Source organism: Mytilus edulis, chromosome 14, assembly GCF_963676685.1.
Source record: "Mytilus edulis chromosome 14, xbMytEdul2.2, whole genome shotgun sequence".
Classification (NCBI taxonomy): Eukaryota; Metazoa; Mollusca; class Bivalvia; order Mytilida; family Mytilidae; genus Mytilus; species Mytilus edulis.
In genome coordinates this window covers 52,749,245-52,768,014 of record NC_092357.1, presented here as the reverse complement: position 1 = coordinate 52,768,014, position 18,770 = coordinate 52,749,245, and the positions used below count along the sequence as shown (strand labels likewise).

General features: G+C 32.1%; 1 protein-coding gene across 1 annotated transcript in view; it reads right to left on the bottom strand.

The window, feature by feature from the left end:
* Positions 1 to 9,525: 9,525 nt before the first annotated feature.
* LOC139503687 (cadherin EGF LAG seven-pass G-type receptor 2-like) overlaps positions 9,526 to 18,770 on the bottom strand; it is a 33,490-nt gene continuing 24,245 nt past the window's right edge. The window contains exons 13-19 of the mRNA XM_071293514.1: positions 18,037 to 18,159; positions 16,427 to 16,615; positions 15,443 to 15,636; positions 13,075 to 13,444; positions 11,965 to 12,319; positions 11,561 to 11,601; positions 9,526 to 10,241 (exon numbers count right to left, since the gene is read on the bottom strand). Of these exons, the coding sequence (XP_071149615.1) occupies positions 10,159 to 10,241; positions 11,561 to 11,601; positions 11,965 to 12,319; positions 13,075 to 13,444; positions 15,443 to 15,636; positions 16,427 to 16,615; positions 18,037 to 18,159 (1,355 nt within the window). The 3' untranslated portion in view covers positions 9,526 to 10,158. The remainder of the gene's footprint in view (positions 10,242 to 11,560; positions 11,602 to 11,964; positions 12,320 to 13,074; positions 13,445 to 15,442; positions 15,637 to 16,426; positions 16,616 to 18,036; positions 18,160 to 18,770) is intronic.

Below are 18,770 nucleotides of genomic sequence, written 5' to 3'. Positions count from 1 at the left end.
AAAAAAAAACAGTGAACAAATTATTTAATTCATTTTATCTAGTTAAGAAAGGGAGCATTCAATAACTTCCAAAATGAGCTGTATTTAGAAGGAAAATGGCATATTAATTAATCAACCTTATACAGAGAGACTGGGAACAGAACAGCTTTCCTAGGTGTTGTTTTTATCTTTACATATTTTCTAGGTTGTCAACGAGCAGGGTTATATATGCCTTGATCTGTGCGTGTCCGTATTGCTCAGATGTAATCTTAAATGTATATTAACTTTTTAAAGAAGTTTACAAATGTTTTGCAACGGTGCAAATTCTGAACTTTGGAGTAAAAATAAATATCTCTATCAATGAATTAAACAAATCAATATCCATTTGATTTAACAGATATAAAGAGAATATGTAGTTAACATGAATGTGAATAACAAAATAGGGAAATATAAAGTTAAGGGTTTTAAGCAAGGGAAATAACAATAATTTTTTGCATAATAATCCTGCACCACATCACAAAATTTTGCTGGTGCGTTGTTGTTTTCCTATCTTTTCGGGGTAAGGTAATAAATGTGTATACACGGGTTCACACATACACATATGTGTATTATATTTAAAGCATAAAAACAAACCTTTGATTAAAAAAATTGAAAAATCCTCAACACAAAAAAACCATTTTCACTTTTGAGAAAAAAAAATTAAAGATGAAATTTCAACATTTTTCATTTTTCAATATTTCAAAGCAAATTGAAAAATGCTCCACATTGGAGCATTTTTCATTTTTCAATTTTTAAAGGCAAATTGAAAAATGCTCCACGTTGGAGCATTTTTCATTTTTCAATTTTTAAAGGCAAATTGAAAAATGCTCCACGTTTTACCATTTTTCATTTTTCAATATTTTATGGCAAATTGAAAAATGCTTAAGGTTAGCAATTTCAATATTTTGTCCTTAAGAAGGAGATTGAAATTTGTTTCTTTTCTAAAACAATCAAATCAAATGTTTTAATTTATTCAAACTGTTGATAAGATGAAATCTTTTTAAGACAAATTTATCATTACTTTTAATATTATCCTCGTGAAATCAAATAATGTAATGTCATGAAAATTACAAATTTCAATTCTCATAACGAAAATGATTTTTCAGAAGTGACTTCAACAGATGTTTGTTACATTTATCAAACCAATTAATTTTAAAATTTGTAGGGTATTTTCAAAATCTATTTGTTCAGCTTAAAATGAAAAATGTTTGGCGTAAATATACACGGTCTGAACATCTCTTCAACGAATCGTTTGATAATTGAACCAACTGACAACTTTTGTACATGGTTATGTGCTATATAATTGACAATTTTGTTTTCAACCTAGTTTTTTTAAATAACGAAATTTGAGCAAAAAAGAAAGAAAAAATGTTGAAAATGGATGTAAGGTAAAATAACTTTTTAAAGACTTTCAAACAATGATTTAGGTAATCAGATCTTTGAGTTCCACTACATAGCTGTTTCAAGTCTTTTATTCTATATTTATTTTTAGTTTAATAAAAGTTTACAGGTTAATTTAACACCGATGAACGAGATTGTACGATTTACTTTGATTCCTTTTATTTGTGGGATAAGTTTTAATTTCTTTCATCTAATATAAGGGAGCTACCATTTGATTTTTATGGGGGGGGCTAGGATGAAAAATTTTGTCCTGCATTTCTTTTTAGCTGTAGTCTCTGTCCTGCCTTTTTATTTTTCACTCTGTTCGGTCCTGCCTTTTTTGTTTTAGTTTATCCTGACCTTTTTTTACCTAAATTGTCGTCCTGACTTCTTTTTTTTGCAAGTGTCTCATCCTGCCTTTTTTTTTACTCAAAACTCCTGTCCTGCCTATTTTTTTCAAATTTCATCCTAGCCCCCCCATCAAAATCAAATGGTAGCTCCCTAATTGACAATTGAATGACTTTTCAAATTCAGTAAACGACTGCTGTAGGAAATAATGAGTCTATTTGTAATAATTTTTTGTCGTTACACTTGACATTACGATGATGTAAATGGTTCGACATTTTATAATTTGCGTCCAAGTGCCCAATATTTAAATGTCTAATCTATGTAATTTCAAACAGTACTGTAATTCACGATAATGCATTTATTATTCCAATATGATAATGATTTAAACTGTCCGCCTATGTACACTAGTATGTAACATGCAGAGATTATAATTTGCCCCGGTTTAAGTAGTAAGGTATAGGTATATGTGAAAACAATCCAAAGACACATATGCACATAAATCTAACGGCCATCATACAGTCTTCAACAATCAATATTAGATGCCTACATAAAAAGCAATCTAAAATGCTCTTCAATGTTAATGCCGGCTTAAAGCCCTGTCCTTATGGTTTTGACGGGTAGTTGTTTACTACGTTTTTGTTCTATTTATCATTTTTTTTACCCGAAATGTTTTGTACTGGATTTTAGAAGTGGTTGGAAACAGAAGTTTTTAAGCTTTTTCTCCACGTATGCACTAACATATCAGATGATTTAACTGGCGAATGGACTAACATAACAGATTTTTTGCATAGGTATGCACTAAATAAATTCGTACATTGTAGAAAAATATAGAAGATATGTGCACAAGGGAAGCATTATTTTATAAAATTCTTTATTGTCATATAAGTAAAATTATACCTGTGACATAAACAAAAGTAACTACAACAACAAAATAACTGAGTTGAACACATCTAAAATACTAAAATAACGAGGTCCAATTTGTCAGCCGTCATCGGTTAAAAACAAAAAATCAAAAAATTCAACTTTATATATAGCTAATAGCGGACAACGGTATAGATTAAAAATTACACTACTCCAGACTCTTGTTTTCCACATAATTAATACTGTCAATAAGTAATAAGTTCCGGGTCGAATCCGATACCGATACCAATAGTATATTCAACTGTTACCTATTACCTTATCTGTACGTTCCACATCTGACAGGCGCACCACCAAACGGTGTATTTATGATTTTGCTATATACACGGGTCACAATCACAAGGTTTACACTACTAAATTCAATCATTGTTTAATTGTTCCCTATTGTAGTATTTTAATCATTAAGACATTCTAAGATAACAATACGAATACTAAAAATCTGGACTTAGAATAAGGCGTATATGTACAGCTTTCAACTGATTAGCGGGCTTGACGTAAACCAGCGAATAAAAGAATTCAACTTTATTTATAACTAATATAGATAGACAATGCTGTTGATTAAAAAATACTCCATTCTAGGACCCTATGTTTTCCAAATAATTATATTACCAATAATTAATAAGGTCCAGGTCGACGGGTTCAAACAGAAAGATTTTGAAAGCAGAGAAAACTGTGCATCTTATAATCGGCATGACTTTATCAGATGACAATACCAATACTAAAATAAGGCTTACGCATAGTTATATATTTTAATTCAATCACGGACCCGCGATATCACGGGTGTGTTATAGTATATATATATTATTTACCATAATCAGAAACCAACTTTGTTGTTAGTGTTTATATCATACCAAATAGATATAAAACGAGACGTTAATAAATATAGGAAGGTGTGGTAAACCTACATTAGACCCTATTATCTATTGAAATATCTTAAGGCTCCCTCATTATGTTCCTGATTATTTCCCCACGTACTGACATACCATTCATATCGTAGGTTTATTCTAATTTTCAGCAATCATAATGATAGTGTTACATTTCCTACTGAAAGTCAGTAATGTCCAAGCAATCCGGCTTCCTCCACCAATAAGAAGTGACCGACCCTAATATTACATTTTAACAAGTACAACGTATGGCAACTTCTTTTCTGATTTACCGAGAAGGGAGAGGGGGAGTTCGATAAAGACATAACATTCATCTTGTAAGTAGTAAGTACAACAAATTGATGAAAAAAACAGGGTTTTTTTTGCGCTCACAGACATGATTTCTTCGCCACATCTTGTTTGTGCCCGACCCATGAAACGAACATTTACATCAGTTGGTGTTCAATGTTGTTGTCAACCATACTTATTTGTTTCGTTTAAATATTGATATTAGCGTAGACCATGTTGTTGGGCATTGTTCATCTGATATTGACCTCGATTTCACGGCTCATCCGTCAATGTTCATTTTTTGTTATTAGATCTGTTTCTCGGATACCATATGCAATATCATGTATACATGGGTATGGCATGATTATAAGGTGTATATAATTAAAGGTAACAGTAGTTCAAAACTCGATGGACAAAAAACAAAATCGGGGTAACAAACTAAAACTGAGAGAAAGGCATGCAATATAAGAGGAGAACAACGACACAACATTAAAATGTAACACACACAGAAACGGACTAAGCATTAGACAAAATCCGATGAGAATAACAAATATAACATCAAAACCAAATACATGAATTTGGGATAGAAAAAGTACCGTGACACGTCTTATAGTAATGTGAATTCACACTCAAATATAAGAGAAAACAAACGACACAACGGAAACACAACGTTAAAATGTTACACACACAGAAACGAACTATAATATAACAATGGCCATATTCCTGACATGGTACGGGACATTTTTTAAAGAAAAAAAATGGTGGGTTGAACCTAGTTTGGTGGCATGCCAAACTTCCCGATTTAATGGCAATGTTAAATATAACATTAAAATGACAACATAACATTACAGGACTAATACAAATAAATAGGAGAACATATTAGACAAAGAAACACATGAATAATAGCTAACAAAAGGCACAAGGTTTAAAATCCAATACTCAAGAAGCGCGCCTCGTCCACACAAGACTTACCAGAGACGCCCAGATATAAAAGTTCGAAAGTCAAAACAAGTACAAAGTTGTACAGCACTGAAGAAAATACGGCTAGGGTTTTCTGTTTGGGATAAGAACATCCTTATTATTTAGAACAATTTATGCTATTGCAAACATCAAATTTTATCAAATGAATATAAACGAGATACATGATTAACTAATTACAGAAAACAAAACCCGGATACATTACATAAATCAACAAAAAAATAGACGTACCCGACCTAGTCAAGGCCTCAACGCAAAAAGTGATAAAAAGTGACGTCACATACAAAGTGGTGAAAAGGCACACAAAATGACGTCACATTTGAAATTCTAAAACAGCACTCAAAAATAGACGTCACATTTGAATGACTTAAACTATTTCTAAAAAATAAGATAGAATTAGGATTGATTCAAAATTATATTTGAACTAAATACTGATATCACATTTAATAACAATGAAAACATTGCAATACTTAATAATAGCAAACTGAGGTAGCAATTAACTATATTATATATTTCCCTCGGTTTTAGTTTGTTACCCCGATTTTGTTTTTTGTCCATGGATTTATGAGTTTTGAACAGCGGTATACTACTGTTGCCTTTATTTATATAGCTATGTCCGGTTTGGTTTGAATCTAACTGTCAACGTAAAACATCGTACAAACTACGTTGAACCAAATCAAATCTAATAAATGAAGGCGATGATTAATTTTCTTTACCATAACACATGAATATAATAGAAAAGAAGTCAACACATCTGACAAAATCCGATAAGAATTACAAACATAATATCAAACTAAATGCATGAATTTGGGATTAAAAAAAAAGTACCGTAACACGTCTTATAGTAATGCGAATTCACACTCAGCAAAACAGTCACAATCGAGAGTAAGTCACTTTCGGTAATTAAAAAATTAGACGACGTAATGACCAACCACAATCTACCATGTGGTAAAAATGTCCTAAGCTAGTTTGGTCAAAGACACATCGTTTGGATCAACCAATTCGTGATGGTGTCCATAAAATTTACGGAGTGTCAATTTTAATCTGTCCTCCTCATAACTTTGTTGGAGCAGTTTTTGCGTAAGGAGCACACTCCTGTATATGAAGTCCGTATAGTGTAAACAAGCACGAGAATAACGTATCAATTGAGATATGTAAACACCATACGAAGGGGCAGAGGGTATGTTACTGCTGAGAAATGGGAAATTGATAATTGGGATGTTGAAATCGTCCCGTTTATCATAGATTTTCGTGTGGAGTCGTCCATCTGTGTCAATATTGAGGAAAAGTTCAAGGTATGAAGCAGTCCTTCTAGTAGCAGTAGTGTCCTTAATTTCAAGTTCACTGGGATATATGAGATGTAAGTATTGGCTGAAACATGGGTTATTCAATGATAGAACATCATCAATATATCGGAAAGTAAAATTAAAGAATTTCGCAAGGTGCTTTTTCTTTTTGTCTTTTAGAATATTTTTTGTATATGTCTGTCCGGTAGGGTTCATCATGATCTGATAGTGACATAATTTCATCATATAAGGAAATTTTTAGATCGATCTGGTATCTCAATATTTGAAAATATCATAAAATTTAGTGTTGACCAACTATCCAGCTCGATCATAGATTTGTCTGTTTTCATTGGCACTCATAACACATCTTATATGCATTTGCACTCCAGGTAACAGGTGATAACTATCTTTAAGTATAATGCTACTAGAAGAACAGGAACTGTTTTACCTTTTCGGAGAACTTTACACTTAGACAATCTAAGCGTTTTAAATACCTATTTCAGTGTGACGTCAGGTGTGACCAATATAACATTAACTATGTAGGAAAAAGCCAAGATCTGGTTCACAAAGTCTACAGAAACATCTAAAATCGTTCATATGTCATTGACCGCTTACTCAATGTTTTAATAGTTCATTTGAAAAAATTGTTGAACTGAAAGTGTTCACACAAATTATAGTTTAATGCATGCAAATACCAAATACAGGATATAAGTCGAATGGTACCACGCTGATTGTCATCCATTAGCATTACTGACCCAGCGATATTAAAATAGTATGGTATAATTGACGACACGAAAAATCAATGTTAACATTTTTATTGATATATATGTGTTCAAGCATCAAATCACTGGAGAGTATTCCTGGAGTCTGCTTGTCCAACAGCAGAAGAACTAACAAGCGATTTAAAAGAAGTGCATCTTTTCAATGAAGAAATCTTCTACTGACAGACGAGGAAACTATTATTTCCTAAATAACCATGAAACTCTGCAGATACAAAAAACTAGAGGCTCCAAAGAGCCTGTGTCGCTCACCTTGGTCTATGTACATATCATAAACAAAGGACACAGATGGATTCATGACAAAATTGTGTTTTGGTGATGGTGATGTGTTTGTAGATCTTACCTTACTGAACAATCTTGCTGCTTACAATTATCTCTATCTAATGAACCTATGAATCTATCCAAGAAGTTTGAATCTTTTGTAAAAATTTACCAAATTTATGAAAATTGTTTAAAATTTACTATAAAGGGCAATAACTCCTCAAGAGGTCAATTAAACATTTGATTATGTTGACTTATTTGTAGGTTTTACTTTGCTGTACATTATTGCTGTTTACAGTTTATCTATATCTATTATTATATTCAAGATAATAAGCAAAAGCTGCAACATTTTTCTTAGAATTACCAATTCAGGGCCAGCAACTCAACAACAGGTTGCCTGATTGGTTTGAAAATTTCACGGCTGATAGACCTTGACCTAACAAACAAATTTTTCCTGTCAGATTTACTCTAAATGCTTTGGTTTCTGAGATTTTAGCCAAAAACTGCATTTTACCGTATGTACAATTTTAAGCCATGTCAGTAATCTTGGATTGCAAGTGGGGTCATCAGACCCATTTTTAAACTTGATACCCTAATGATGATTGTGGACAAGTTGTGATAAAGGAGTAGGTCCGGTAAGGACCGATTTTGGCCTCAAAATTGATGTTCATCTGACGAAAGATTTTGACCACTTTTTAAACACTTAAGGGTCTATTTCTTTTAATTCAATTAGTTTATGTGAAAGATTTAAATGAATTTAGTCATTAAAACGTTCCGAATCAAGCTCAAATATGAAAAATCTACCAAATATGCCGAAACATTTCACTTTTCATATGATTTTTGTCAAAAATGAAACTGGCCGCATCCGTGTTCATCTTCAACTTTTATATGTTATATATTATCATCAAATACAACTCACATTTCAATATTAAGGGTGAACACGAATGCGGCCACTTTCGTTTTACACGGAAACCGTCTAAAATTTAACTAAAATGCTAGAATTATGAAGATTTCAGTAATTTAGCATGACTTGATGGTGCTAGTACCCCCATATATGTGCAGTGTATTGTCAAAAACAGCCCATATTTATGTAGCAGAAGCATTCTACTGTTCAATAAATAACTAAAGGTTTACATTTTAACAATTTTGTAAAACTGCTATATTTTGGGGCCAAAAAGGGGTCTTACTGGACCTACTCCTTTGTCTCTGTAGTTTCCGAGGAGAAGATTTTAGTAAAAGATTACAAAAATTTACGAGAAATTTACCATAAAGGGCAATAACTCCTTAAGGGGTCAATTGACCATTTTGGTCATTCGACTTTTTTGTAGATCTGACTTTGCTGAACATTATTGCTGTTTACAGTCTATCTCTATCTATACTAGTATTCAAGATAAAAGCCAAAAAAGGCAAAATTTCCTTAAAATTACAAATTCAGGGGCAGCAACCCAACAACGGGTTGTCCGATTCATCTTAAAGATTCACGGTACATAGATGTTGACCTGATAAACAATTTTACACACGTCAGATTTGCTCTAAATGCTTTGGTTTCAGAGATATAAGCCAAAATCTACATTCTACCCCTTTGTTCTATTTTTAGCCATGGCGACCACCTTGGTTGGTTGGCCGGGTCATCGGACACATTTTTTAAACTAGATACCCCAATAATGATTGTAGCCAAGTATGGTTAAATTTGGCCCAGTAGTTTCAGAGGAGAAGATTTTTGTAAAAAAATACAAAAATTTACGTATAATTGACAAAAATTGACTTTAAAGGGCGATAACTCGTTAAGGGATCAACTGACCATTTTGGTCATGTTTACTTTTTTGTAGATCTTATTTTGCTCTACATAATTGCTGTATACAGTTTATCTCTATCTTTAATAACATTCAAGATAATAACCAAAAACGGCAAAATGTCCGTAAAAATTACCAATTCAGGGACAGCAACCCAACAATAGGTGGTCCGATTCATCTAAAAATTTCAGGGCAGATATATCATACATTGTAACCTGAGAAACAATTGTACGTATGTCAGATTTGCTCTAAATGCTTGGGTTTCAGAGATATAAGCCAAAATATACATTTTACCTCCAGTTCTATTTTTAGCCATGGCGGCCATCTTGGTTGGTTGGTTGGGCAACCGAACACATTTTTATTAACTAGATACCCCAATGATGATTTAGGCCAAGTATGGTTAAATTTGGCCCAGTAGTTTCAGAGGAGAAGATTTTTGTAAAGGTTAACGACGACGGACGACGACGGACGACGCACGCCAAGTGATGAAAAAAGCGCACTTGGCCCTTGGGGCCAGGTGACCTCAAAAGCTGATACATATTTTTTTCAAATCAACATTTTTGTCCTTAAAAGTTAATGACATACACTACTGAACAAACAACTAACAATAAAATAAAGCAACTATTATCTTTAAGATTGCATTTTCTATATCATATTTGCGTTTTACAATGTTGTGTTTTTCACAAAGAACAAAATTATTGATTTGTCAAAAAACAAGCAAATAAAAAAAGAACAAATAAAACAAACGAAAACAATATATGTGCAAAAAAAAAAAAAAAAAAAAAACAAGCAGCAAGAAATTATGACGCTAAAACTAAAATAGAAATGAAGAATAGAAAAGTCTATTAGCCAAAATTGGCCTTGCGTCATGGTAGAATCACTTATATAGAAAATAACGAAAACAAGGGAAATGGTCTGATATGATAAAAAGATATAAACAGCATCGTTGTAAGTAAACATTGTCTTAGTATCTCTTAGCATTGTTATATACCCCCAAAACAATTTCACTTTAAAGACACCGTCAAGCATTATAAATAACATTCTGTAAAACATTAAATTCAAACGGAAAAAATACGAAAAACATCATGAGAATAAAAACCAGACTAAAAGTGGATTATGTGAGTAAATGGCTACATAGTATAACATTAACACAAATTTCTACTCGGTTTCCTATGTAATCACAAAAAGAATCTGAAACCGAATATTGGAATCACTAAACAATCATTCAATTGTTATTTTGGTTAATTTAACTTCGCTCAAACCACATCCATGGCTTCCATCTTAGATTAAACTTTCTCTGTTTCGTCATGTCCTCTTTATTGTCATACACTGAAAGTTAAAATTACAATTTATTTCAAAATTGTAAAATAAAAATTGTATTATACAACGTCGATATTTTTTATGCTGTTTATGATAAGGTATCAGCTTATTGAAATGTGACACTTTATGATAATGTGGTATTTTAAATTGAGATGATGATAATGACAAGGTGTCTCTGTTTACACTATTTGTATTCATTTGAAAGGAGCCTAGTATCCAACGCATACAAGTAAAAAGTAAAATCACAATTCGAAGTGTTTGAGCTTTTGGTTTTGCCATTTGATTACGGACTTTCCGTTTTGAATTTTCCCCATTGTTCAATATTTTTGTGATTTTACTTTTTACTCACGTCTATTATTGCAGATGATCTCAAGTAACAATTTAATGTTTACCAATAGGTGAACGACGCAGATGGTTGACTGTTTGTACATAAGCTTATTATCAGCCCAGTAGCCAGTGCTTCGGACGGACTCTGACTTCTTTTAAACTGAGTTTTTCTGTGCGTATTGCATTGTGTTACTTTATTGTACATTGGCTAGAGGTATACTAGTAGGTGAAGGGTCGAGATATCGCAAAACTTGTTTAATCCTGCAGCATTTTTTTCGCCTGTCACAAGATAGGAGGCTCTGGCCTTTGTTAATCTTGTATGGTTGTTTTTTTTAAATCGCGTATTTTTTTTTCAATTTTAGTTCATTTATATGTATAACGTCCATTTTCACTGAATTAGTACACATTATTTAGGGGCTAGCTGAGGCCCGACTCAAGGTGTGGGATTTTCCTGCTTTGTTGATACATATCCCCCATTTCCTTTTTCAGTTTCATTCACCATCCCCTGATTTATACTATATAGTGCTTAAATGCTTCCCTTGATGAGTTCAGAAATTATTTGAATAAATAAGTTTCCAAATCCATCAAAAAGTCCTATTGTATTGGCACTTCTGTCTTCGTTTCTTTGGTTATATATCCCCCACACGTAGGATTACATCCTCAATTTTCATATGTTTTGTTTATAACCATACCTGATTAAGGAAAATCACGAAAAGACCTTCAGTGCACTAACGTTTACAAAATGTTCTGTTCATTCACTTTCTTTTTTCTTAAATCGTATTCCATTAAGATTACATTTTCTCTCATAAATTATCAAAATTGAACACTTGTTTATTATATGGTTTTTCCTAGAAGAATAATTGAAGAAAAAAATAATAAAAAGATCAAATGTATATTTGAAAAACGAACAAGTTCTTGCACTTTCGTGAAGTTTGTACTTCTTAATTAAAGAAACACATATGTGATAAAATATAAGTAAGTCTTACTAGATATATAATTACCTTCGCTTGGTTCTCGTATTCTCTCCTTGTAATCATCAGTTCTACAAAAAAGAAAAACATCAACAACAAATTAGTTATTGTGACTGCTAATTTATGCCTACTCCGTATTTTCTGTAATGAATTTATGTACCTATAAGTGCTAACGTTCTGCGTCATTAGTTCTCAAGTGAAGAGTTCTCCTTATGCGTCATTTGATCTCCAGTGAAGAGTTGTGTCATTGACAATCATACCACATCTTCTGATTTGTATATTGAATGATTTTAATAGATTTCTTGTTTGGTATGAAATGGTTATAACTAAATAATAAGTATATTAAAAACAAAAGAATGAAAGAATTCAAATCAACCGCATTTATTCAATATTTATCAAAACGTTAACTTCTTTTGAAAACGAAAGAGACTTACCTTCCTTTATATGTACAAGATCCCTTGTTTTTCCAGACCATAAAACATGGTAGACACAAAATGAAAACCCCAAGAACACTGAGAATAACAACCCAAGCTGGATTTGCAGGATATTCCCAGAACGTGATATACCGATTCGTTGTTGTTGTCGATGTAGTTGTTGTTTGTGGTATTACAACAAAAACCGTGGCCGTTCCTTGAAGACTTCCGGTATCAGTTGCCTGTATGGTAAAGCTCAGACTTGCACCATATCCATAACTAGTTAAGGAATTTTTTAAGTATAGGTCCCCATTTGTCTGTATCCCAAATGTTTCTATTCCTAAAGAAGTCTGGTCAATACTATAAGCAAATGTTCCTAAATTAGAAAATAAAGAAAATTACTGTATAATTTACACATATAAATACGCTCTGTTATGTAATAAAACAATAATAAAGATTTGTCTTTGTCTCAGTTTTATTTCATTTCTTTCAACTACTTGAAATAATTATCTTTTCGTATATTATTTTCTCATTTAATTTTCTTTTGAGTCAAAAATAGTGACCTTATACCTTGCAACTTTCAAGGGTTTGGGTTTGAGCATTCCTGATGCAGGTAAATCCAGGAATGCGATATAGGGATGGACAAAATTAATAGTGTTAGGATTATTTAAGAAATAATTGATGCAAGCTACACTTTATTGTAGTTTTAACATGGGTAGGCATTATATTCGTGATTATTTTTGCCCGAGCGATAATGATTTTTTATAGGGAGGAGTTTGAACAGCCAGCATGAACGGTTGGTTGTCATATCTAGGTCAAATATGTCAATTTTGGAATGCAACACATTACAGTCATAATAAATGAATTAGTCACATCATGTGCGCCATTTAAGAGTTTGAAAGTGTTTTAAAGTTAAGGAAATATATTAAGTGCATGATAATTTGATTAAATTCATTATTCTGAAGAAGTCAATATACGCATGTGCAAACAAATTTTATTGGATTTAAAGCATGGGTTTGTCTACAAAGCGAGAGAATCACGTCGTATAAGAATTAGTTTCAATGCATTTTCGTAGAATAATCCTACCAAACTCGTCAATACCACCTGTTTTTTGTTTATTCATATACATACCAAACGTTCCAGCATCGGCATCAGTGGCGACAGCAGAACCAAAAACAGTGTTTAAAGGATAACTGATGTCCAAATAGTAAGTGAATAAATTATTGGAGAATACTGGAGTGTTGTCGTTTATATTGTTTACATTGATTGTTAAAGTGGCGCTATCAGTTAGGACACTATCTGATACTATCACGGTGCAGGTATAAGAAGCAGCAGAGCCGGCTTCATCAACATCGATATCTGTAGCGAGGGTTATAAGTCCTGTGGTGGAAGAAATAGAAAAATAGCCAACGTTTGATCCACAAGTCATTGAAAACTTGTGTGTGTCGCCTGTATCCTCGTCTGTATACAAATATCCAGGATCAGGAAGTATGATACCTGCCTTTAAAAGTAAAAAGAAGATAGGAAGCAATATACATGAGCATTGATATTTACAAATAGAGAATTGTTAAATGCTGCTGAAATCTATAAAATATCATTAAATAACCTCTGGTAACATTTTCTATATGAGAAAAGAACACAATAGTTTCACTATTTGTCAAATTGCAAGTGTTTAACCCTTGGACCTCAATGAAACTATTTGACCGCAAACGTAATTATCTTTCGCAGAATTTCAAAAGCAGCTACGGGATTGGAGGAATTTAAAAATACCACGACGTCGCGTTTTACCTATTGTATCTAGGGATGACGTCAGTGCATGATGCAGCCTACGTATTTTAGAATATACGGAGTAATCGTTAAACAGAATGGCTAGATTTCTGCTTTTTATATCACGATAGTTGATTTATCCCCACCATTGTTTGTTTTCGATATAATGAAACACTTTCTGACTAGATATTCGTGGAATAGTAAGGTTATTGTCCCCTCGGATACAAATATTGCCCTCAGCTACGCCCAAGGGTAATAGATGCACATCGGGGACAATAAACTTACTATTCCACTCATACCCAGTCACTAAATATACATAATACCATAGATTTGTTTTCACGAATAAAATCATTCAGGTTCGATCAATACCGAAGTGTTTTTTGAAATCCTTATAAGTAAACAATGCAATACCCTGGTTTTGGTTGGACAGCTGCTGTCGTCTTCAGTCGATTGCCAAATGACTGAGGTTGTTATAACGTTAGTTTGTTTCAACAATAATCTCCATGTGTATGTTTTTTCGGGGAAAATTATCTTAATATCATGGCTGGCTTTACTGGCCAATTTAAGTGTTAGATAGCAATTCAGGTCACATACACATGCTTCTGGTACAACTCCAAGTCGAGAACTTAATATTTCGATAAGAGCGTCACTGATGAGTCTTATGTAGACGAAACGAGCGTCTGACGTACTAAATTATAATCCTGGTACCTTTGATAACTATTAAGAACAAAATAAGTAAACTACTAAGTAGCCTGGGAAATGGGGAAGATAGGTTCCCAATTAATTAATCAAACCACGTAAAAAGAGTTGACAAACAGTCGTTTGAATTACAACACTTTCATACGATGCAAGTTTAATAGTCTAAAAAAAAGTTTAATAGTTTGTCAATCTACTCAATGTAAAGGAAAGTTTAAGTTGTGAAAAAGAACCATAATAGTCATAACCTTCGGACAACAACTATCCATTTATTAATTGTATTTTATAAACTTATAAATGGGATATGTAAAAGAAATGATTATTTTGATGTTATCACTGAATGGTCTACACCATAAAAGGCAAAGCAAGCTGAGATAAATAATGAATGTATTCATTTTATTTCATTCAAAATTATGAAAGCCACTATCTTTACCATTATTTTCTTTTAATATTTTTAGGAGAAGTGCTGGCCGTGAGGATGTATTTCGATTTATTACAGCTGTATTTCATTTCGCTGCTACCGTTTACACCAAATTGTTATAGTTACACAGCATACTTAGTTTTTATTCGTTTAGAATTAATTAAGAAAAAATTAATGCAATAAAATGTATTTTGCCATCTTTCGAAATGGGTTTTCAAGATACCTTAATCATTTATATATCACTGATTTATTAACAATGTATGATACTTGATAATGTTTCCATTTTCATGGACATTATAGTTTTATATTGTAAACTAACATGTTACAAAGCATATTTCAAACATACCACACATTCTCCATATCACGTCAAACGTCAAACGCGTAAATTTATTGAGCATGATAAATTTATAAAAGAATACAAAGTTAAATGTTCAAAAGAACTGGAAGCATTAGCAAAAATAGAAATAGAAAATGTTTAAAACTTTTTTTAATTTTTTGCCTAGAGGCAAGTTATCAGTTTAGGTCCTCAACGAACTTTTACATAAGAGAAATACTTACAACAAAGACTAAACAAAAAAGAGCAAAACAATAATTACATCAAATAATGGTACATACCGAACCTTCATTGACACTTAGTACATACGACTTCTTTGTATACACTGGAGGTTCGTTTACATTGGCAACGGTAAGAGATAGATTCTGTGTAGCAGAGTCTTTCGTGTCAGTGACAGTTATTGTTAACGTATAATCTGTTGATGATACGGCCTCAAAATCTACAATAGTTGTTGCTGAAGTACTCACAAGTCCAGCTATAACATAAAATAGGATATCAATTTACACATTTTAGACTTTGCAAGAAACGTGCTGTGAAAGTAGTTGACTGGCTAGGAGTTTGTATTGCTTGTATCTTACTGACAGTATGACAAGTATTCAATTATATATATATATGAAATATAGGTTCGTTACAACACCAGATCAAAGTATTGCTAATGCAATTACTCTGGTAATCTTGTAACTTCGTAGTATAAATGCAAATGCCGTTTATTAGTAAAATATGAAAAATCGGAAACATAATAAAAATATTGCTCTAGGTGTTCTCTTCAGATTGAGAAAAGGTATTTTTCCATGTTTCGTAAAATTTTGAAAAGGTTTTTTTACAAATTTATTATTTCTGAACCAATATTTCCTTAAACTGCATAAAAAAGTTTAGAAGTAAAAAAGGTGAATATAAACATTTCCAAAGTATTTCTCATTACTGTCTTTTTATCATTAAAAAATTCCACACTGCCCAAGTGTCATAAAATGAAAGCCATGAAGGTTTGTCAAATTAATTGATGTCTACAACGCCGATGCCGACCTCATAATGAAGGATCTGTATGTCTCCTTTAGCCACTCCCGTTTCTGTCGACAACAATGATAGAAAGATACTTAATTTTGCCAATGTTCTGCATCGCTGTCTTTCAGTTCTTCATTTAAGACTTTTGTCAATGTCGAATTGAAGATACCATTTTGTTTTTATTTGCATTTTTATAAAAAAAAATGGCTAAATGCTTTGTAGATTTATACCTCGTTAATAAGTCTAAAACCCCAAATACTTGCTTGCAGAATCAATATCAAAATACAAAATGCCATCAGGTGGTGATGATGTCATAGTATATGTATGAGTATCCTCTCCGTCGTTGTCTTGTATGGATACTTGGAATACACTCATGGCTAGAGGCGAATTCTCAGACACTACTAAAGGTGAAGGAAGAGGCAGGTTTCTTATCACGGGAACATAATTTATATCTGAAACAAAACAAAAAAACTTGTAGGCATGTAATCTTTTAATACATAGAAAGACACTGCTAATGCTTAACATCCAGTTAAATTCATGTATCGAACCCCTAATCTTCTGAAGTCGGATATGGCACCCTATAAAGAGGCCGCTGACGCTTGAAAAGAACTAAAAAATTTTTACATTTATGTACGCATTAAGGTAGATGGGGTGTCTAAATTATAATCCATAGAATCTTTTAATAATTTGCCAAAATGTAGTTCATGTCCTGCTTGTTTAAAAACATTAATAAAAAGAATTGGTCACCGGACTTATTTTCACGCTACAGGTTGTTCAAAATTGTCAAGATTTTGTATAGATTATGCATGGAAAACCCATTTTTCCGCCATAAAACGCAAACCACACCATAGAATTTTGAGATAAAATATGAGAAGATAGCTTCAATATTATGCTTTTAGAAAAGAAAAAGAAAAAATGGGGTCACCGGACTCGTTTTCTGGCTACATGTAAAAATGGGTAAATTCCTAACACATTCTATTGTAAAAGTAACACTATCTGGATTATCTGCCCTTGCATTTGAGTTGCCTCCCCTTATTTGACAAAGTTGGAAAAAAATTAATCAAACAAAAGAATTCTTATTTTTGTAAAATACAATCATAAATATGATCAAACATGGCATTTTCTATATTATAATGAAAATTCTTACACATGAATTACCTACTACTATAAAAATTTGCACATTTCATCAAAGATCTAGACCTTGTTTTCTAGTATTTCAAAATTCAAGATGGAGGAAGACACCCTATCTACCTTAAATGGCTTTAAATGTGTTTTTGTCTCTCTCTCTTTCATATGCAGAACTTTCCGTTTCATTCATTAACAAGGAAATACAGGGATGTAAAGCAACATGGACATTTACCATTTTGCGATAAAATGATAAGGATAAACTCGATAATAAAGAGAGTTCTATTTTCTAAGGTTACAGGATGCATTAAATTGTTCATTATATCATTCTAATGAATAATGGAACAAGCTTTTTCGTGGATATCTGGTGAATATTGAATTCAAAATTTTCCTTGATATAAAGCATACTCGTATAAATTATTTTCATAGATATGACATGTGGAAATTTTACTAAAATGAATAATCGCCTTATTATTTACATAAATCTATAACCCCACCCGAAGAACGCTACAATGAAACCTATATTTAGAATAACAACTTCATTAATAAATTGTAAGTATGAAATTAAGAAATTTAGTATCTTATTTTAATAAGACAAAGATCAGTGCATAGACAATAATTGTTAGTGGTGTCATCTTCACAAAAAATAGTAAAAATGAAATAGATGTTGCATGGTCATATCTTATTGCGTATTTTCACATATTAAATATTTATGTCGAAAATTATCGTTAGCAATCTGATATTTTACCTAAAACGTGAACTGTCAATGACCTAGGACCTGTTGTGGTCTTTCCATCGCTAACTTCAACATAACAATCATAGGCTGGTACGAATTCTCCTTCAATGGACCTTGTTAACAATATTTCACCAGCTTCAAAAAAAGAAATAGTCTATAGACTTACATTGAATTCCATTTTGTTTATCATATTTTGAGTAAGTTCAAAGTTCATGTGATTATGGACTTTCTAAATTGATTTTCCTCTAAGTTCAGTATTTTTTGTGATTTTACTTTTTATTGAGGTTAATGACATTTGTTGTACTAATAGATACACATTTTATCATTAAGGTTTGTACAAGTTAAAACCATTTAAAAGTTTTTATTTTGTACATATTATAACATGTTCGAGGTACTTAAACTTTGTACATGTTATAACTTGTATTTTTGCATTATACATGTTGTAACATATACAACATTTTTGAAACGTATATTTGTAATTTAAAACGATCTCTTACCTATCTGTGCGCTTTTTAGACTATGATACTTTGTTTATTTTCTGTTTGATTTTAAGCTGGAAAAAGTTGATGATATTAGGGCATTGTCAAATTATTTTTTTTTATTATATTTTTGAGGGGGGCAAGGGGTTTAGCTGTTATGCTGTTATGTGGCATTTTAATTCTTTGTTATCTGTTATTCTGAAAATATATTTGCTGTTAGCTGTTATTGTCTTATTCTGTGTTAAATGTTATTGGGCTTTTTGTTTT